Raw genomic sequence first — 23,118 nt, 5'->3', positions numbered from 1 at the left:
TCCTTTCTCTTTATTTTTTTGCATATCTATTACTGGTTTTTGATTTGTGGTTTTTATATATAAAACCTTCTGCATATAGCATTCTGTATTAGGTTGATGGTTGCTTAAGTTTGGACGCATTCTTTATTCCTCTTCCCAACCCCATGTTTTAGGTATATGGCATCATACTTTACATCCTTTTATTTTGTGAATCCCTGGACTTATTTTTATAAATATAGCTAATTTTACTGCTTTTGTGCTTTCCTACTTTTCTTACTTCTATTTATGGTCTTTCCTTTCCATTGAAAAAGTCCCCTTTAACATTTCTTGCAGGGCCAGTTTAGTGGTGATGAATTTCTTTAACTTTTGTTTGTCTGGGAAATTCTTTATTTGTCCTTCTATTCTGAATGATAGCCTTGCTGGACAGTTTCTTGGTTGTAGGTTTTTTTCAGCACTTTGAATATATCATGCCATTCCCTTCTGGCCTACAAAGTTTCGACTGAAAAATCTGCTGATAGCCTAATGGGACGTCCCTTTTATGTAACTGTTTTCGTTTCTCTTGTTGCTTTTAAAATTCTCTCTTTGTCACTGCTTTTTACTGTTTTTTTTTTTAAAGTTTTTAATGTTTTTTATTTTTGAGAGACAGAGAGACAGAGTGAGAGCAGGGGAAGGGCAGAGAGAGAGAAAGACACAGAATCAGAAGCAAGCTTCAGGCTCTGAGCTGTCAGAACAGAGCCCAACATGGGGCTCGAACTCACAAACTGTGAAATCATAACCTGATGAAATCAGACGCTTAACTGACTGAGCCACCCAGGTGCCCCTTTACGGTTTTATGTGTTTTGCCATGGGCCTTCTTGGGTATATTTTGTTGGGGGAATCCCTGTGCCTCCTGCATCTAGATTTTTGTTTCTTCCAGAATAGGGAATAGGGAATAGGGACGTTTTCAGCTACTCTTTCTTCAGATAAATTTTCTTCCCCCTTTCCTGTCTTTTCTTCTGGGATCCATATGATGTAAATGCTGTTATGCTTCATTCATGGTGTCACTGAATTCCCTAAGTCTGTTTTCATTTTTTATTATTTTTTCTCTCTCCTATTCATCTTGCTGGCTTACCATTACTCTGTCCTCCAGGTCACTGATTCATTCTTCTGCTTCCTCTTGTCTAGTTTTTATTTCATCTAATGTATTTTTTATTTCAGTTATTAAGTTTATCTCTGATTCATTCTTTTTTTTATGTTTTATTTCTCTTTGTTGAGGGCCTTACTGAGGTCCTCCACTCTTTTCTCAAGTCCAGTGAGAATTTTTATAACTATTATTTTAAATTCTCTATCAGGCATATTACTTATCTCCGTTTCATTTAGCTCTCTTGCTCTGATTTGGTCCTGTTCCTTCATTTAGGACATACTCTTCTATCTCCTCATTTTGTCTAGCTCTCTGTGTATGTTTCTATGTGTTTAAAAAAGTCAGCTGCAGAAGATGTAGATGAAGAACAGGTCCTATAGTGCCCTGCAGTGCAATGTCCCCTCTTCACCAGAACCTAGTGCCTTGGGGTATCTCCTGGGTATGTTATATGCACCCAACTGTTGTGGTTGGGCCACTTTTGCCTTCTGTCCAGTCATCTCCAATGGCTCTATTTGCCTGTTTGGGGCAGGGTTTGGTCTTTGTGTTGTTAGTGGGTCAGTCTGGGGCTGCCTTGGGCTTGAGTTGAGTCAGAACAGGCATTTGTCAGAGATACAATAGCACCAAACTGCAGGGTACTTTCTCTTTTTGGTGCCCTGAGAAGCTACCTTTTGTTGGTGAGTAGGGCAGCCAAACCCGTTATCTGCTCCTGTCCCATTGCTGGAGCCATAGTCAGACTGGTGTGGGTGGTTATCCTCCCCTTTCTCCAGGACAGGAGTCACTTTGGGGTGGTGCTGCCTCCTATTAGGAATCCTTGCACACTGCCAGGCTTGTGGCACCACTTTGGATGGACTCTGGCCAAGGATGTATTCAAGGGGGCAAGTCCACAGAAGAATGCGGGGGCAGGGGCACTGTTAGGAAGTTAGGTGGAAACTGTTGGTGGGGTGTTGGTCAATGTGTCTAAACTAGGGGACAGGGGAGGGAAAACGGTACCTGCCAACTCTTTTGTTCTTGGAAAAGTCTCCTAAGACTCCCTGCCCCTCCAGTGCACACTTTGATCTTCTTCCTATATACCCCAGGCATTTTTCAAACTGCTGTTTCTATGCTGTATCTCTGCTGGGCTGTTTCTTGTACTGTCTCTTTAAGGGCAGAGACTCAGTTTCTATCATTCTTCTGGCTTTCCCAGAACTGAGCACACTGATTTTTAAAGTTCCAGGCATTGGAGGGCACTGGGGTGGCTTGGTCGTTTGAGCATCTGACTCCTGATTTTGACTCAGGTCATGATCTCGCAATTTGTGAGATCAAGCCCCACTTCAGTCTCTGTGCTGACAACACAGAGCCTGCTTGGGATTCTCTCTCTCTCTCTCTCTGCCCCCTCCCTGCTCACATGCACATGCTCGCTCGCTCTCTCAAAATAAAAAAACATTAAAAACAATAATAAAGTTCCAGTTATTAAGCCCTACTGATTGTAAGAACTCACAAAATTAAGCCCCTCCAATTTTCAAAGCCAAATGTTATGGGAATTTGTCTAACCTGTGTGAGTTCCCCATGCCTGGGGTGCTTGGTCTGAGGGTCTGTTTCCCTCCCCTCTCTGTGCCCTAGGTGTCCCTCCTTAGAAAGTCGCATGGGTCTGTTTAGCTCCCAACCACATCTCTGCCCTTCCTACCCTCTTTGACGTGGCCTCTTGTCTACCTTTAGCTGGGGAGAGTCTGTTCTGCCAATCTTAGGGTCGTTTTCTGGGTTTTTTACATTGATGTGCATATTCTCTAGTTGTATTCATGGAATGAGGTGAGCTTTGAAATTTCCTATTCTGCCATTTTCCCCAGAAGTCCCTGTAACACTTCAATTTATTTAACCCATCTCTATTGCTATCTGTTTTTCTAGTTTTTTCATATAAACAGTGTTTTGCTAAACTGCTCTTCACAGAGTCACTAATAGCCTTGTGTTGCCAAACCCAGTGGTCAATTCTCACAACTCATTTTATTTGACCTATCAGGACTTCTGGCACGGTTACTCACTCTCTTGTTGAAACTTTTTCTTCACTCAGTTTCCAGACCTCACACTTCCTCGTGTTCCTTCTAGTTCATCTGCTCAGTCTGTCACCCTGCTGGCTCCCCCCCCCATCTCTCCAACTCTCTCCTTATCTGTCATCTCTGTTTACTTTACTGTCTTTCACATCTCATCCAGTCTAATGTCTTTAAATACCTGAACTCCACACCCATGTACCCAACAGCTGCTTTGTTAGCATGAACTTTTGGATGCTTTAAAAACATCTCAAACATAACATTTCTGTTATGAAACCAAACTTCTGTTCTTTCCCACTACATATATTCCACCAATGTCTTTTCCATCTTAGTTCATGGAACTGCCATCCTTCCATTTTAATAGGACAAAATCCTGGGGGTCATCTTTAACTTCTCTTTTTCTTTTACATTCCCATTCAGTCATCCCATCAGGAAATCCTGTTGATTCTACCTCCAAAAATATCCACAATCCAACTATTTCTCTCCATCACCACTGCTCTCCACTAGTTTAAGCCACTGTTATTTCTCTCTTGAACTATTGCCCCACTCTCTCTCTGTGCCCTCCCTAGAGTCTAAAAGTTAAAACATGTCATCACTCTGCTCAAAACACTCCAGTGAAATTCCATCTCAGGATGAAAAGTCAAAATTCTTAACAACAACCCAGAAGGTTCTTGATGACACTCCCACCCCCACTGCCACTATCTCTCTGATTTCCTTTCCTGTCATTTTCACCCTTGGTCACTCTGCTCCAGCATCCTGGATATTCTTAAGCACACTTAACCCTGAGGGACTTGGCAGTTGCTGGCCCCTCTGAGTGGAACTCTCCTCCCCTAGATATCCACAAGGCTGTCTCATCACCCTTAAGACTTTGCTCAGCCAGTACGACGCTCCCTGATCACCCTATTTAAGTTGCAAACTGATCTCCCCTCCAGCTCTCTGAACCCTCCCTCTCTGTTTGATTTATCTCCTTGGCACATACCATTTTCTAATTAACTGCGTAACTTTTTCTATTGTTATCCACCCTACCCCCTGCCCTGGGGAAGTGAATATTTTAATACATTATTAATTTTATTTTTGAATCTTCAGTGTCTAGGCACATTGGTAATCATTCATCAAATATTTGTTGAATAATTTTCTTAATAAATGCATCATTATGCACTTGTCTAATTGTTTATTGGGAATTAATTCCTTGGACTAAAAGTATGCACAAATTGCCCAGAAAGGTTTTAACAATTTGTTCCCACCATGAATCCCTGAGAATGTCTTTTTCCTGATTCCCTGGTCACACTATCCTTTCTGTTCCTTCAACTCACCATGTCCATCTCCCCTTGACACATTTACATTCCCTCCTCCATGACTTCCTCCTCCAGAATACTCTTCTGCCACACCTTTACTTGGTTTAATTCTCCTTATTATTCAGGCCTTACTTTAATTGTCACCTCCTTAGAGAGGACTTCCCTGATCATCAGCTGTCAAGTAACTTCCCAGTCATTCCGTATCACATCACCCTATTTTATTTTCATTATAGCATATGTCATTACCAGATATTTATTTCTATATTTATTTGTTTGTCTATGTTTCCCCTCTCTAGAATGTAAGCTTCATGAGAACGGGAACTTTATACGTGTTTTCTAACACTTATCTCTGGTAAATGTGTGTTTGATAGTTGAACACCGGCTATTATAATTTTTCATTATTACCATCTGCTGGGTGAAAAGAGGATTAAACATGAATTATTTTCCTGGATTCATGAGGCTGAGCATCTTTCAAGTATGAAAGCCTTTTTTCATTAGCAAATGCTAAGATGATCTAGAAGTTGAAATATTTAGAGTATCTGTGTTAGATATGCTGCATCTGATTTCTTATTTGTTTCAGATATGCTGCACCAGGTTTCTTATATTGATAAGTTGTGTGATTTTTTTACATTTCTGAAACCTCTTTTGCATTTATGTCAACGTTGGTATCCATAAAGGAGGATTCCTCCTGCAAAGTTCACTCATGTACTATTGTTTTCTTTTTGTCTCCACAGCTTTTGGAAAGAACCAACAATGGTTTTGAAGAATCAGATTCCGGTGCTACCAAGAGTCCGCTCCACTTAGCTGTAAGTGAGATGCTGTGAGTGGCTTCCACTGTTACAAAAAGAACCTAAGTGTCCTAGAACTAGGCTTCTCTTAAAATGAGAGCATAATAATGCAATAATAACAAATATTGAAAACAGTACATGGGTAAAGGCACAGGCTGCAGAGAGAAAGACTGCCTCAAATTCCAGTCCCAGCTTCACTCACTGGTGACTTCAGACACATTACTTACCCTGTCTGGGCCTCAGATTCCCCATCTGTAAAATGAAGACAAAGGAAAAGAGATAATATTCATAAAGCCTCTACCACAGTATACTTAATAAATGATTGTTATACATTTTTTAAATCTTTAAAATTATTGCTATCTAGTAGTTAAATTTTAAAACATTGAGGAAATTTGAAAACATTGTGGCTTAAAGATTTGATTGTAGCCGACAATGCATGAGTATACAGCCTACCAAAAAATAAACCAAATACCCCAATTAAAAACGTGTGAGATATTTAAACACAAACATGAGAGCAAGGTAAGCACGTGCATTATTGCAGCTCTGCTCTTTCTGCCTGGGCTTGAAGTCAGGGTCTCAGAGGAGGTATGAGCTCTGATTCTTGTACTGGCTAAGATCTGTGAGCAGGGAGGAAGAGTTATTCTGTCACCCATAAACCTTCCTCTCCACATCCCAACAATTGAAGGGAAATGCAGCAACCCAGAGTGAGGATCCCAGATTCTCCATAGGGATGACCGAGCCAGGAAACTCACCCACCACCCTACCGTGGTCTCCTGCCAGCAGTTGGTAATCAACAGCTATTCCTTAGGAGCCTCTCTCCAACCGGCAGCCACACCCAGCAATAGAGGCTCAGCTACAGAAGGTGTCACCACATTGTGAGCCCTCGGTCCATGGCCACAATGATGATGGTTGGAGGCACCTGGAGGCTGAACGCTGAGAAGGTTGGGAAGAAGTTGGGTCTCTGAGTTTAACTGTTATGACATTCACTTAGTACCATCCATGTACAAGCACTTTCTCGATGTCATTCTGATGAAAAATTGAGAGGGAGGTTTTGGAGAGCAAAGGGGAGTGGCTTTGTTGATGGGCATGCATAAGTAATCAGGCAAGGTGAGGGGATGAGACCATCCCATAAGGATTGGGATGAACTGATCACACTGCATGGAGCCCCCGCTTCCTTGCTAGTCTCCCCACATATCCACCAGCACATCTATTGATCCCACTCACCACCCTCTGCCACACCCACCAACACATCCACTGCACACACACACACACACACACATTTTGAGTCCTGAAATCAGGCTAAAATATGCATCAATCTTTGTTCTGGAGGTGGACTTAGAGCAGAAAAGTTAGATGGACAGTGGGGTATTTGTATGTATAAAACTTTATGCCATGTGGCTCTTAGTATACGTTGCCCTAAAGGCTGCTCCCTAGAATCTCTGCCCAACCACCTGGTGCACCTGGAGAAGTTACCCCAAAGCTGAGGGTTCACAGCAGAATTAGTTGACCCTAGAGAGGACTATCTGAGGTTATCTCAGATAGAATTCTCATGCCCTTTGTAAGTGGGGCTGGTTGCATTGCCACACCTGCTGGTAATCTGAGAAGAGACTTTCTTAGCTCTCCCAAATTCTGCCAGCTGTCATTCTCTTTTTCTCCCCCCAAAGAATTATTGTTGAGTGCTTACAGTGTGCCAGTTGCTCTGCTAAGGTCTGTGAGTTTCTGGGTCCTGTAAAGTCAGGGTGCTGTGTTATCCCTGGAGAGAACGGGGCATCTGGCAGCTCTGTACTTGGAGGGGCCTCGGAAGTACACCCAGAGAGGAGGTCCCAGCCACCAGTCTTCCCTTTAGCAATTCGCCTGGTCATGGTTTTCCCACCTGTAAATTCAAAGGAGTAAGTTAAGGACCCCCACACCCTTTCTAATTTGTAGATTTATTTAATTGTTTGTTGTATGATCTTGGCCAAGAACTGAACTTCCTGTGTCTCAATTTCCTCACCCATAATATGCGACAATAACAGGGGCGCCTGACTGGCTCATTCGGTTAAGCGTCCAACTTTGGCTCAGTTCATGATCTCATGGTCCGTGAGTTTGAGCCCTGGGTCGGGCTCTGTGCTGACAGCTCGGAGCCTGGAGCCTGTTTCAGATTCTGTGTTGCGCTCTCTCTCTGCCTCTCTCCTGCTCTCTCTCTCTCTCTCTCTCTCAAAAATAAACATTAAAAAAAATAAAAAATTAAATAAGCGGACAATAGCAGTACCTCTGTCGTAAGGCCATTGTGGGGATGACGTGTGTTAATGCGTTAAAGTGGTTAGAACAGTGCCTGGCACATATGTGCTTTCAGCTAAGCTTCATCCTCATTAACGCTAACATATCATTATTTCATTTGACATACACTCACTGTGTGTATGCTAAGCACCTGTTCTGGGAGCTGGGGAGGTTGCAATAAACAAAGCCCAGCCTCTGTAGAGTTTCTAGTCTAGGAGAGAAATAGGCAAGTAAATATTTAACGTGACACATGGTGTGAAGTGCTACCAATGGGATCAGTGAGACAACACTGAGGCGACAGGCGAAGCTCTACTTTGCATAGCATAGAATCTCACATTTGGACAAGAGACCTTAAGAGCTACCCATGTTGATATCATGTGACAGAAGAGTGTTCTGGGCAGAAGTACAGAGTCCTTGGGTTAAGAGCATGCTCGGCATGGTCCCAGAACAGCAGGGAGGCGACATGGCTGGAGCAGAGTAGAAAGGGAGTGGTGTAGGCGATGGTGTCCGACATGTCGTGGAGGAGGTGAGGAATCAGGGGAGGGCCTTGTACTCCCTGGTAAGAACTTCAACTGTTACTCTGAGCAAGTTAGAAAACCATTTGGAGGGATTTGAAGAGATAGATGATATGATACGACTTTTGTTTGAAAAGGATTATTTCAGCTTCTGTGTGGGGTATACATTGTAAGGGAAGAAAAACAGAAGCTAGACAACCAGGATGTAATGATGGTGATGATGCCTTTGACCAGGGTGATAGCAGTGGATTAATTCTAAAACTCTGTTATTCTTGCCTGCTAACACCTTTTTAAAAATTATTATATGCTTCAAGAATCCTATAAGTATGCCCATCACCCTCTCCAGGGGCCTCGGTGGCAATTAACTTGATAAAAACCCAAGGCACATTATTTCTTCTGGGGATGCATTCTAGCAGTGAAATCACACCAGATGCCCCCAAACCTTGACTGTCACAAGAAACCTGACCTGCGTTGAGTTACTATTTCCTGGCTGAATGACTCAAGTCTCCAGGGTTACCAACCCAGTGAATTTCATAAACATTTCATCCACTTGAAAAAATTAAATCAAGAAACAAGGCTATGCAAATGAAAGCCTCCAGCTGTCAAGATTTCCAGATGGACCCATTGTTTCGTGGATTCTGTTGAGATGCCAGATTCTTTCTCCTCATTGCCCTCAGTTCCTATCTAAAAAGTTCAAAGAAATTAATCATATTTAAGACATATTTAAAGTTACCTAATGCATTTTTTAATAAAGACATTTCATAAAACAAATTTAAAATGTTTGATTGCTACCTCTAGTGAAGACTTTAACTGAGTTATCTATTGAAAGCCAAAATATTACATGCTTTTTGAACCGACATATTTGTTCTTTTATGTGATTCCGTCCTCATTTATTTCAGAAATTATTGGTGAAACTGCCTACTAAATACCTGGATTAGGATGGAAATAGAAAGAAAGAGGGCAATTTTCATCATGTACTGCTGACCTGAGAAAGGTTTCCTTTCCTGCCTACTTGAGCCTCCTTAAAAGAGTTTAAAGCTTTATTATATACTTGTGTGTGTGTGTACTCCAAGAACCATATACCTGCCCAAAGACATAATCATGCATTTAACCATAAAACAGAATTCCATGTTACATGGTAGTTTGTTTCTAGGGTTAAACTCTAGAGTGTGGAAGTAAGTGAAAGTTCTTGTATAATCAAAGTCACTTTATTATTCCTTTTAAATTGCCATTTAAGTTTAGTATACATAGTTTTATGTCTTCAGTTCTGTGGGGTAATGTTTTTGCATGCTAAAATTCAAAAGCTGCTAGCTGGACTAGGTGAAGAAATGAAAGGAATTTTATAGGTAAATCTGGCCTTTCAACCATTCCGTAAGAGAATTTGAAATGCCTGATACAGAACAAAGTATGGGTTGGGATTCTGAAGCTTTCCTAATTACCAACAGGGCCACTTCATCTTTTTTTAAAAATATTAAGCCTCTAAATTTAACACAGACTGATGGATTTATTTTTTGTTGTGAGGATTAAAGAAGAAAGCGTGGGGATAAGTTTAGCACCTAACCCAAGCGCCTTGCAGGGTGACTCTACTGTACTGAACAGCATCGATTCCTTCACACTGGCTTCCTTCCTACTACTTTTCTCTTTCCCCTATGTCTTCTCTCTATTAAATCGAAATACGTTAGCCATCATGTTTTGCAGATACGCCTGCAATTTATAAGTTGCCGATTCTATTTCCTAGGCTAAGTCATGTTGATGGAAATTAAAATGTTTACTGTCTTTGTCATAATAATAATTGGCACTGAAGGGACCAGCATTTGCAAATGACATCTAGGCCCTGCTGTGATCTACAGGGATTCATTTCCCTTTGGTGTGAAGTCAGGATTTCCACATAAGCTGAATCAGTTGCTACTATTACAGTTTAAAATAAGAAGTGTTATGCAAAATTTGTTTTCAAATAAGTCACAGGTAAGTCTAGAGTAAAATGAGATAGACTGATTTATACCCTGATGTAGATGTTGCTAGTACCACAGATTTTACAGGATAGGTCTTCCCAAGTTGGCTTAAAATCACCCGTGGCCTGAGTCGATAATGGCTGAGTTGAAACTGGGTTGTGGGTATATAAGAATTCATAAACTATCCTCTCTTTGTCTAAGTTTCAAACTTCCTATAATAAAGAAGTAAAGAAACATACACCTTTTGGCCTTGTTGCACCCTTTCCATAGGAGCTCATGAAAAGCCCACAGCTCAGGCTCTGGGGTCCAATTGGCCTGTCTTTGAATCTCAGCTCTCCCATGTAAGGCTGAGTGACCATGGAAAGGCTGGATTGTTACCTTCTGCCCTTCTGTGCCCCTGTCAGTAAAATGGGGATAACGGTAGTATCCAAATCAGCAGTTATTTTGACAATTAAATGAGGTGCTACATGTCCAGCACGGCCTGACACACAACAAGGGCTCAGTAGAAGTTAGCTATTGCTTCACAATTCAGATTAGACTAAACGGTTTACAATCCTATGCAGTTATGGTTTGCACAGCAAGCACAGATTACAAACATGGACATATAGGAAATTATTTCCCTGTCTCAAGAAAGGCAGTATGTGTAGTAAAAGAACAATAGTCTAGAAGTTAGCCCCAGGGTGTGCCTTCTTGCCTCATAGTTCTGTGCAAGTCACTTTACCTCTGTGTTAAGCCTTCTAGAGAGGGGGTCAAGGTTTCTGATCCAATATTTGTTCTTCACCTCTTTGTGCCGTTACACGTAGAGACAAAAGTATTTTGTTTAAAAGCCAATTCAGTGGAATTACTGGGAAAAATTATAAGACATTGCTGAACAGCATAGATTTTAGTGGTCACAGCTCTGGGTTTCAAATTCTAGCTTTGTCACTTAATAGCTAAGTGACCTTGGATGAATTAATTTACGTTGCTTGTTTTGTTTTTTCATCAATAAAAAGAACGTTTGCATAGGCAAATAGCTGCTATTTTAAAAATATATTCCTACCACTAATACCAATAAATGAAAATAACATCCATTAAATTAATTCATTTATTCATCAAATAATTGTGGAGTGTGTACTATGCACTAGGCATGATTTAGGATAGAACAGTGAGCAATACGCATGAAGTGCCTTCAATCACAGGTAATAAACAAACCAATGGATAAGTAATAGATATCAAATGGTAATAAGTGCTATAAAGATAAAATAAAGCAGGATAAGTGGGATGGAGAATGTCCGGTAGTATGCTGAGGTGGAGGGTGGAGGGCTGTGTTTTGGCTCTGGAAAGCATCCAGGTAAGGTGATATTTAAAGGAGAAGTACCAGGAGAACCATGTGGCCCTCTGGAGGAAGAGCTTTCCAGATAGAGGAAATAGAAAGTACAGATGCAGGGGTGCCTGGCTGGCTCAGTCAGAGGAGCATGCAACTCTTGATCTCCGGGTCATGAGTTCAAGCCCCACGTTGTGTGGAGAGATTACTAGAGAAAAAAAAAACTTAAAAAAAAAAAAGTGCAGGGGCACCTGGGTCTCTCAGTGGGTTGAGCGTCTGACTCGGTTTCAGCTCAAGTCATGATCTCACATTTTGTGGGTTCAAGCCCTGCATCAGGCCCCGCTGCTGTCAGCCCAAAGCCTGCATGGGATCCTCTCTCTCCCTCTCTCTACCTGTCCCCCACTTATGGACGTGCTCTCTCTCTCTCTCAAAATAAATAAATAAACTTAAAAAATGATAAATACATGAATTTAAAAAAATTTTAAGAGTACAAATGCAATAGCCCAGAGGAGGAAATGCATGTATTTAACCATGGGGTAGGAGGTGGGGTTAGTGTGGTTGAACAGAGTGAGTGAGGGGGCATGCTGATGATCAGGGTAGAAGGAGCCCTAATCCTGGGGTGCCTGGGTAGCTCAGTCGATTAAGTGTCAGACTTCAGCTTCAGCTCATGACCTTACCATTAGTGGGTTTGAGCCCCACATCGGGCTCTGTGCTGACAGCTCAGAGCCTGGAGCCTGCTTCGGATTCTATGTTTCCCTCTCTGTCTCTGCCCCTGCCCCACCTGTGTGCGTTCACATGCACATGTGCTCTCTCTCTCTCAAAAGTAAATATTTAAAAACAAAAAAGACTGGTTGTTACTTTAAAAAGAAGAAGAAGAAGAAGAAGAAGAAGAAGAAGGAGGAGGAGAAGGAGAAGAAGAAGAAGAAGAAGAAGAAGAAGAAGAAGAAGAAGAAGAAGAAGAAGAAGAAGAAAAGAAGAAGAAGAAGAAGAAGAAGAAGAAGAAGAAGAAGAAGAAGAAGAAGAAGAAGATGATGATGATGATGATGATGATGGACTAATCCTAAGGGGCCTGAATGGTCATGGAAAGTTTTGGATTTTATGATCAAGGAGGGAAGAAGCCATTGACTAGTTTTCATCAAGGAGTGATATGTCCAACTTGGGTTTTAAGAGATTTCATCTGGAGACCAGGTCAAGAATAGATTGCAGTGGGGCAAAGATGGAAAGAAAGTGTTTGCCATCATCCTGGCCAAAGAGAATGGCCCTATGGTGAGAACTGGGTTAATTCTGGATGTAATTTTAGAGATGATCGTGGATTGAGGGTTGCCACATGACACCTGTTTGTGAATTAGAACAGAGGTGTAGGGGGTTGGGGATAGATGTTTTCCTGCCAGGTGCCTGAGAACCTGAGGACAACTCTGTGTGTTGAGCAAAAGGTGTCCCTTCCTCTCAGCAGACTCATCCCCGTTCCCGGGCATGGCAAAGCTGGGATCAGGAGGAAGAGGCTATCCTTCAACACACACTGGCGCCAGCGTCCCAGGGCCCTTGTATAGGGCTACAACCCTGGTCTTAAGAGGGAAGACAAAGATGACCCCAAAGTTTTGGGCCTGAACAATTAGAAGTATAGAGTTCCCATTTGCTGCAATGGAGGAGCATGAGAGGCATATATTCAAGTGGAAAGATCAATAGGCAGTTGAATATATAAGTTTAGAAGTGAGGGGTGCCTGAGTGGCTCATTTGGCCTCTGATCTTGATTTAGGCTCAGGTCATGATCTCACGGTTCATAAGTTCAAACCCCGCATGGGGCTCTGTGTCCATCGTGCAGAGCCTGCTTGGGATTCTCTCTTTCTCCCTCTCTACTTTTCTCCTACTCATGCTCTCTCTCTCTCTCTCTCTCTCTCTCTCACAAAAATGCATACATAAACTTAAAAAAAACACAAGTTTGGAAGTAAAAGAAGTTAGAAATGAATATAAATTTGAAATTCATTAGCATATGAATTATTATACTGCATATTATAGGTAAGATATGTTTAATACATAACATATAATAGCCACAATCATTCACTAAAGTAATATAAAGAAAAAGTATTAAAACTTAAAAATTAAGTCCTCTTAAATTCTGTGGGTCCTTTTATGTTGAGTTTTTGGTATTGTTGTTATGAACATATACTTAGGAAAACAACTCAAGTGACTTTTAAAAAGGTAAGATGAAGTAAATCCATATGCTCCTTACTTTACCTCCCTTTTCTAGAGGTAGCCAGCATTAACAGTTACTTTTGTATTTTTCTAAGATTTTCTGTGAATATAGAAATATACATAGATATAGATATGTGTATATTTGGATATGTTTGCTTTTTATATGAATGAGGTCATGTTATATGTGCTATCTGCAGCTTACGGTTTTTAAAGAAGTTTTTGATAGATTTTGTCAAGTCTCCTCAAATGTCTTACTATATATACTCCCAGCAACAGAGCATAGATTGCTTTTTTCACCAGGTCTTAACAAATACTGGACATAACCAATCTTTTTTTTTTTTTTTCGAGTTTATTTATTTTGAGAGAGAGAGAGAGAAAGCAAGGGAGGAGCAGAGAGAGAGACAGAGAGAGCGAATTCCAAGCCGCCGCACTGTCAGCACAGAGCTAGCATGGGGCTTGATCTCACAGTTTGTGAGATTATAACCTGAGCCAAAATCAAGAGTCTGATGCTTAACCGACTGAGCCACCCAGGTGCCCCTGGACATGACCAAACTTAATCATTGTCAAGCTGGTAGTTGAAAAATAATACCTTAAAAAAAATTTATATATTTTCTTCATATGTTCACTGGCCTTTCATATTTCTTTTTCTGGGAGCTGTCTTTTCATGCCCTTTGTACATTTTCCTAAGTTTTAAAATGGTTTATAAGAGGGGAGCCTGGGTGGCTCAGTTGGTTGAGCATGCGACTTTGGCTTAGGTCATGATCTCCCAGTTTGTGGGTTCGAGCCCCACGTCAGGCTCTGTGTTGACAGCTCACAGCCTGGAGCCTGCTTCGGATTCTGTCTCATTCTATTTCTGCCCCTCCTCTGCTCATCTCTGTCTCTCAAATATAAATAAATGCAAAAAACAAATTTTTTTTTAACGTTTTTATTTATTTTTGAGACAGAGAGACAGAGCATGAATGGGGGAGGGGCAGAGAGAGAGGGAGACACAGAATCAGAAGCAGGCTCCAGGCTCTGAGCCATCAGCCCAGAGCCCGACACGGGGCTCGAACTCACAGACTGTGAGATCGTGACCTGAGCCAAAGTCAGACGCTTAACCGACTGAGCCACCCAGGCGCCCCCAAAAAAATTTTTTTAATGGTTTGTAAGAGCTTTTTATGTATTAGAGATATTGATCTTTTGTCTGTGCTAAGCCTTTTTTCAAATTCATTGTGCCTTGAGCAATTGCTGCAGTGGGAAAACAAAAAGTGCTGCTGACATAAGAGGGGACTCTGGCTGCTGAAAACCCCTGGAGGCAGATTATTCCTGTATCTCCTTCTTTACTTCCTTGTCCCCCGTCTTTCCCCTTCCTATCCTTATCCCTCTTCTCTCTTTTACTTCCAATGTCCTCAGCCTTGTGTGTGCATATACAATTTTTTACCTTGTAGACTTAATGAAAATTATCCCTCAGTCTTTTAATTTTGTGTTTTAGTAATGTGAAGCTTCTTAACCTAACATGGCATAGGACCTCATAATAGGTCTGAACTTGGTGCTGGTACATGAAATACATTTCCATAATTGTGTCTGTGTTTTCATTATAATCAATGGGAGAAGTAAAGGAGAAAGGAGGAAGCATCGACTGGGTACAAGATAGGATGGAGAAGCCTGTGTGATTTTATTCTTTCTATCTTCCATGGGAGGTGACTTTTATTGCTCTCATTTTTATAAATGAGAAAACAAACCCTAAGTGAAATTCAGAAACTTGCCAAGGGTCCCCTGCTTAGAAATTAAAATGCCGGTGGGGTGCCTGGGTGACTGAGTCGGTTAAGCGTCCACCTTCAGCTCAGGTCATGATCTCACAGCTCAGGAGTTTGAGCCCCTCATCAGACTTGCTGACAACTCAGAGCCTGGAGCTTGCTTCAGATTCTGTGTCTCCCTCTCTTTCTTCCCCTCCCCCCATCTTGCACTCTCTCTCTCTCTCTCTCTCTCTGTCAAAAATAAACATTAACAAAAAAGAAATTAAAATGTTGGACTGCAACAGGTCAGTATGCTTCTGTTGAATTACCAAGTCTGCATTGTTTTCAGTGATTTTTTTTCCCCCAGGTTTAACAGAAAAGTATCCTGAAAAAATATTCGAATTGTGTCATTATGTTTAGGACTGAACTGATAGAATTAATGTATTAATTCATTCAGCTGCTTGTCTATATTATATTATTAGATTGATAGATATAAATATAAGAATACATTAATACATTTAGTACGTTTGGAACAAATTATTTGACAAACAAGAAAGAACATGAAGAAATTCGTATGTACCAGTGAGGCTTGTGCATTATCATTTTTCAGTCTCTCTGGTTTGCCTGTTTCAATAATTATCCCAAGCATCTTTCAGATGTGCTCTTTGGAGGGGTCTCCAACTGTGACCTTGGAGGCTTAGCCCCTCATGTGGGTTGTTGTGGGATTGGAAGTGAGTGAGCATTTGTGTCGTTGGTCTCTTCTTTGCAGGCCTACAATGGGCACCACCAAGCCTTGGAAGTCCTTCTGCAGTCACTGGTGGACCTGGACATCAGGGATGAGAAAGGCCGCACCGCTCTGGACCTGGCTGCCTTTAAGGGACACACAGAATGCGTGGAAGCACTTATCAATCAGGGCGCATCCATCTTTGTGAAAGACAATGTAACCAAAAGAACCCCACTTCATGCCTCAGGTGGGTCTTGCCACGAGTCTGGTTACTGTAGTTTTACGGCCCACTTATAAGTCCAAGTAAAAGGACGGCAGCATCTTCTTGCATCCCAACTTTTAAAGTATCAGTTTTCTTTCTACATCAAATATGCCTCCAGTCTTCCAAAACGCTTTTGGTCTACTACCCACTTGGAGATGATTAGTGTTTTATGGCCAGGTAGGCTCTGGCCTTCTTCTTTTAGAGAACAGTTTTAGGTTCACAGCAAAATTGAGAGGAAGCTACAGAGATTGTCTATGCACTTCCTGTCTCCCCCCACATAGCCTTCCCCATTATCAGTATCCCTTACCAGAGTCATACACTTATTACAGTTGATAAACCTACATTGACCCATCATAATCATCCAAAGTCCATAGTTTACATTAGGGTCCATGCGTTATACATTCTATGAATTTGGACAAATGTATGATGGCATGCATCCAGCATTATAGTATCATATAAAGTATGATATTGTAAATACTGCCCTAAAAACCCTCTGCACTCTTTTTGGCCTTCTTAACTCAGAAGGGAGTTCAGAACCTTGGCCAATGGCTATCACAAAAATTTCTAAACGGGAGGCAAGGTGTAATGTGATCTTCAAATGAGTTACATAGACAAAATCACACAGCATTTTAAAGCATAAAATTAATGATATTTCTGGGCTGTTTCATAAAAGGTGTCATCAGACAGCCTCAGTCTGCCAGTCTAAACGATGCTTCTTAGCTTCTGCTCTAATTCTTGATGCATCAGGTAAAATAAATTTATTTTAAAGACTTTACATCAGGTAACAATAAAGACTCTTAAAAAGTATATGCATATATATAAAAAAGTAAGTAATTTGCCTTTCTATTGGAGATTTTTCTCCAATATACATAAAATAAAACTCTGCCAAGACATTTCTGGCTACATACACAGATAGAAAGGTAATGTGGAAGAATCTCTAGCTCCGCTAAGACATAAATTCCTTTGAAGTCAGGAATTCAAGGATATCAGCCTTTGATCAGAATAGTAGATATTGTCTTTTTTTTTTAATTCATTTATTTTGAGAAAGAGAGAGAGAGTCTACACATGTCCACATGCATGCACACATGAGCAAGCAGTGGGGGGACAGAGAGAGAAAGGGAGAGAGAGAATCCCAAGCAGGCTTTGCACTGTCAGCACAGAGACTGATGCGGGGCTTGACTTCACAAACCATGAGATCATGACCTGAGCCAAAATCAAGAGTTGGATGCTTAACCACCTGAGCCACCAGGCACCCCGATATTGTCTTATGAAGAGAAATAACTATCGTACTCAGACCATGAAATAATGGGTGGATTGAAAAATAAAAGAGTAAAGACAGTTTTTCAAAAGACTTTATAATTCTTGTTATTTGGAAAAATGTTAGATCTTGTGGCACTATTTCTATATATATCCCTGAATTTCCAAACCACTGAAGAAAATCAATATGGAGATTGAAAAATTATGGTGTTACCTAATTATCTGGAAATGATTGCTCCTGGAAGAATTTTTAGCCATGAGATCAGTAATGGATGGTACGGTTATAAATTATACATTCTAATTTCCCATCACATTTAGTCTTTTTGGTATTTTTGGTAATATTGTAAAGTATCATTACAAAGTTTGGTATTCTAGGCATTCTTGGTATTATTACAAAGTTCATATTTAGATCTCTTTTTTTTTAGTTTAATTTTATATTTTTAAATTTATATCCAAGTTAGCATATAGTGCAACAATGATTTCAGGAGTAGATTCCTTAATGCCCCTTACCCATTTAGCCCATCCTCCCTCCTACAACCCCTCCAGTAACTCTCTGTTTGTTCTCCATATTTAAAAGTCTCTTCTGTTTTGTCCCCCTCCCTGCTTTTATATTATTTTTGCTTCTCTTCCCCTATGCTCATCTGTTTTGTATCTTAAAGTCCTCATATGAGTGAAGTCATATGATATTTGTGTTTCTCTGACTAATTTAGCTTAGCAGAATACCCTCTAGTTCTATCCACATAGTTGCAAATGGTAGCTCTCCTTTTTAAAGATTAGTTGTCTATTATTCATGGCAAACATCATGCTTTAGTTACCATGTACAGTACTTCCTGACAATTACAAAAGGCCTATTTTTATTGTGGAAAATTGTCCTTGTTAACAGGTAAACAGTGAAGGATAATCATTGTCACTCATTTGCCACTGTGACATAGGTTGTGGTCCAATGGAGCCCCCTCGTGGTCGAGACCACTCAATCCTTTTGGATTTCCCTCAGGTCATTCATTAAAAAGATACAGGCCGTCATTTGACTCTCTTCTCCACAAAATGTCTGCTGTGCAGAAGCTTTCGCTTGTGCTTCCAGAATCTTTTCCAACTCATTTGAGAGGCCAATTGTTTTTTGTTTCAAATCCTGGGAGTACTGTGAGAGGCGGGAGCCAGGATGGATATTAGAGGTTTTGGCACAGATCGTTGCATTGACAGTTGTGGCCTTTGAGCAGTATGAAAAATGGCTGTCACTCACAGCCAGGGAGAGGCTGAGCTAGTCTGGAACAAAGCTGGAGTTGGCAGGCACAACTGAAGGAGATGTTAGCATCTTTTTGCTAGAAGGCAACTGGGGAAAACATAGTGTATGGGAAGCCAATAAGAATTCTGGTTTGGCGACACTTTTACACTAGAGGGGAATTATAATTACCTGAGGGCTATTAGCTAAGTTCAAAAGTATACCACCCTACCCCCTGCCAAAAAAAGCACACCACTGTAGAAATTGGTTTGTTCTCCAGCATACTGGGCGAGTGATGTGAACTTAGATAATTTTATTGTCTTTTTCTCTTTGGCCAAAAATCAGATGTCTTTGGAACTATTATGATTATGAGTATTTAATGAATAGCAAATTGATATAGAAAGAGGAATCCATCAAAATATACCTGTACCTTCATGAACCCATTGTCTATAGTGTGTAGCAATCATTTCTCTGCTGATCATTTCCTTTTAAGCATACATTAAATTCTTGCCTATTTTACCAGTGGTAATAGGTTTAATGTAATTTTTAAAACAAAAAACAAAACAACAGCAACAGCAGTAGATTGCCTGTACATCCAATCCCCAAAATTTCCTCCTGAGATACATAAATGGAACATTGCTGAATGAGCTGAATGCAGTGGTCTACAAAATGTGGGCATTATTCCTGTAGTTAATTTGTGTTGTGTCAATGAATGGAAGCTAATTCTAATATGCATTGTCCCTGAAAAATATGTCGTTAAGTTAGCATTCTCTCACGACTGGCATGCAATAAAAGAACTGTAAAATGCAGCTCTTAGAAGAGCCTTTATCAACCTAACATAGCTGCATCTATTCCCTTCTCTCTCCACAGCCATAATGCAGTAAATGCAATGTGTCTTATAGTGTTCTCATTGTTCAGAGAAGAGAGGAGGTCACGTTTAGAATTTTAAACATATTTGTTCTCATCATACTCCCTCAGTGGAAACCCATGTCTTTTGTAAGGCTGTGGGTTCCACTCAACAACCTGGATGAAAGTACCTTAGCCCAGTAGATTATCCTTCCAGGAGGCTTGCTTCCCAGCCCCAGGGGGGCACCACCACTCCCCAGAGTAGAATCTTGCCTGGTGCACACAGGGGTGAGATCTGGTTATTTGGGCCCAGCGGGTCAAGGCCCAGTGGACAGCCCACTTTTGGTCAGCTGGGAGAGAAGAAGAAGGGGCAAGGCGGTTGCTAGAGTCACAGCTCAGCCAGGGAAGGAACTGAGGGGCCAAGGGGACAGGCAGGTGGCAGCCATGGAAGCCAGTGTAAGAGACCTTGGAAGACTTATAAACCTAGGGCAGAAGTTTGAGGAACTCTGGGACAGAGCTGTCTTCCGGCCACAGAAGGTGCATCCCTGAATCCCCTGGGAGCCTCTAGTCAATCAAGGAGCAGTGACCCCAGGGCTGGGTACCTTTCCAGTTTGAGGCTTTAAGTCACCACAAATCAACTGAATGATTGTTCTTGTCTACCTATAAATGTGAAGTCTAGGAGAAAACAGGCAGGACCTGTTTGCATCTCCTTTCCTCCCTTCCTCTGCTCCCCTTTGCCCTCCTCCCCTCCCATCCTGTTCTACTCTCCTGTTTTCCGTCCTCTCCCTTCTTCCTTCTTTTTAAAAAGCGCTAGAGGCAGGCTGGACATGGGATTATATAGAATTGGGTAACTCTCTTCAACACAAAAGATAGTTAGCTGAAAATTGAGGAGAGGATATCAGTCCCATACAAGGAGGGAAGAAAGGACATCATTTTTAAGGAACACACTCTCAATGCAAGACCAGGAAAATGGTAGGTGAGGACAACGTACCCTAATGGAAAGAAAGGGAAGCTGAATCGACTAGTAACAAACATTGGAGCGTGATGTGCCCAGCAGCTAGCACCAGCTGGAAACCTGGGGTATCTGTCAGCAGCAGTTGAAAACCATTGATTTGAAGTCTAAATAAATTTCACTTTGGAAGGATACGTGTAGTGCTGGTCTGCTAAAAAAATGTCCCTTATTTTCCTTTTCAGTAATTAATGGTCATACACTGTGTTTGCGGCTATTACTAGAAATTGCAGACAACCCAGAAGCAATTGATGTGAAAGATGCCAAAGGACAGTAAGTCTTTTTAAATCTGGCCTGGGGTTGACATTTCAATCACAATAGGTAACTGGTTAATTCTTTAAACAGTTAGGAGGGCTGCCTGCCGAGTTCTAGTTTGAGGTATATATTTGGGTGAAATTAATAGTTGAAAGCCCAAGAATAATGAAGGGCCTTTGTGCTAAAGTATATATCCAAGAAAAGTATGGGGTGGGGGCTGTGTACCTTGATGAAAAAGAGCCAACTTTTGTGGCCATGTGTCCTGGGCTTTCTTTAATTTGTTTCTTCTTTGTATCCATTTTTACCCTCGTCTGAAGCTGCTGCATTCCCATTTTTTTAATTAATAATGAGAACAGGACAGATCTCAAGAGGTTATCGCTATCATTTAAAAAAATCCTTCATAATTTTGTCCTTTCGGAGTTTGTTTTCCCAAAGTATTTTCCGTCTGTTAGCCTATTCCCCCACCTAATCTTCTCTTACAGATAGGAAATGCAAAGCCAAACACAAAGCACTAGTGACTCACTCCAGACCAATGAATTAGTGTCAGAGTTCAAACCAGAACCTCACTTCCTGGGCCCCAACACTTTGTTTTTAACTCTAGATTTGTCAGAATTTTCTTTAAGGCAGTGAAGTTTTGATCAAATAAAATCTTGAGCAGACGTCCAACATAGGAAACTATGAAAGTGGAACTGCAATGCTAGAAGTAAGAGGGTCTCCTCCATAGACACACTCCCTCCTCAGTATTTGGCGAATGCTACATGGGTTTGAAAATGATGGGATTAACATGAACCTTGTGAGAAGCAACCCTGTCCGCCCTCTATTGATCATTCCACTGACACCATTCCACATGGCCTTTAGAGACCAGAGGTAGAGCATATAGCTTGTTCCATGGACCTACGGCAAACTGGGGACCCTCAGAAAATATTAAGCAGTTGTTAAGGGGAGAGGGGAGGGGGGGAGAGAGAAGGAAGAGAGAGGTGTTTTCCCTCAGGAAATGATGTGGTTTGGGTTTTTTTTCCCCCAATCTTCTTTTCAAAAGCCTAATTTATTTCTCTCCCTAGAACCCCACTGATGCTTGCAGTAGCATACGGCCACATTGATGCTGTTTCATTGTTGCTTGAAAAGGAAGCAAATGTAGATGCTGTTGACATCATGGGCTGCACAGCTTTACACAGAGGGGTATGCACATCTTCCTCAGCTTTAGTAAAGCAATTTTGTAGTGAGCTTGTTTCCTCTTCTTTGCCCCCATATGAATTTTTAGTAAAAACATTATTTTCGAAGATAACTAATAAAAGTCAGTGAAAAGGAAATTACAGGGGTGCCTGGCTGGCTCAGTCAGTACACCATGCGACTCTTGATCGCAGGGTCATGAATTGGAGCCCCACGTCGAGTGTAGAGATTACAAAAAAAAAAAAGAGAGAAGAAATTACAAAATCTTTTGCAAAGGTAAAATAATGGCAGGTACTCTTAGATCCTGCTCTTCAGATTTCATGTTAGATTATGATAATAGATACATGAACACCTGCTGTTGATAGAATTGATTCTGTTTTATGATTATATGCAAATCATACAAAATTTGCAAAAAAAACAAAAAAAGTAAACCTTAAGGAAGAAAATCACAATCACCAGCAATTCTACCTCCTGGAGATAACCACTTTTTAGTAAATATATCCCCATTCTTTTTTGCTGTAATGTGCATTTGTTTTGAATTTTAAAAAGAGAGAATACTGATGATGTTATTTGGAACATGCTTTTTTTTTTCTAAGTAGATCAAGGACTTTTTTTCCATGTCACTAAATATTTTTTTCTTTTTCTTTGTTTAAATGTTTTTATTTAGGGAGGGGGACAGAGAGGGAGAGACAGACTCCTAAGCAGGCTTCATGCTGAGAGACACGGGGCTTGAACTCACGTACCATGAGATCATGACTTGAGCTGAAATCAAGAGTCAGACGCTTAACTGACTAAGCCATCCAGGCACCCCTCCATGTCACTAAGTATTTTTCTGCCGCATTATTTTAATCCTCCATTTTGCTTAGGAGGTATAATTTATTGTAGTGATTACCTAGTTTTCAGTAGCCATGCTATTTCTAATTGTTCTTTTTTACAAATGTGGGCCCATTCTCCACCTAAAATATGTATTCTGTGACAATTTCCCACCTGAAATACGTATCCTGCTGAAATATGTATTCTTGGATGATTCTTCATACATATCTGCTAAAATTTTTTTAATGCGTGTCAAATAAACTAAATGAAACAAAAACAAATTATGAAATTTCTATTTGGGGATGGTGCTAAACACTATGATAAATGAAAAGAATAAGAACTCTAAGTGGTTAATATCATAATCGTAGTTCTTATTTTTTGAATACTTCCTGTGGTCCGTGTCACAGGCTGGGAGCCTTTACA

General features: G+C 40.9%; 1 protein-coding gene across 7 annotated transcripts in view; it reads left to right on the top strand.

Moving 5' to 3' along the window:
- ANKRD44 (ankyrin repeat domain 44) overlaps positions 1-23,118 on the top strand; it is a 227,656-nt gene that overhangs the window by 162,281 nt on the left and 42,257 nt on the right. For all 7 annotated transcript variants that reach the window (XM_015543192.2, XM_015543193.2, XM_042994983.1 and 4 more), the window contains exons 17-20: positions 5,150-5,221; positions 15,910-16,111; positions 20,643-20,730; positions 21,774-21,891. In XM_015543192.2, coding sequence (XP_015398678.2) covers positions 5,150-5,221; positions 15,910-16,111; positions 20,643-20,730; positions 21,774-21,891 — 480 coding nt within the window. The remainder of the gene's footprint in view (positions 1-5,149; positions 5,222-15,909; positions 16,112-20,642; positions 20,731-21,773; positions 21,892-23,118) is intronic.

Source organism: Panthera tigris, chromosome C1 (genome assembly GCF_018350195.1).
Source record: "Panthera tigris isolate Pti1 chromosome C1, P.tigris_Pti1_mat1.1, whole genome shotgun sequence".
Taxonomy (NCBI): Eukaryota; Metazoa; Chordata; class Mammalia; order Carnivora; family Felidae; genus Panthera; species Panthera tigris.
Note: the sequence above shows the minus strand (reverse complement) of the source record. Positions and strands in the feature narration are given on the sequence as shown.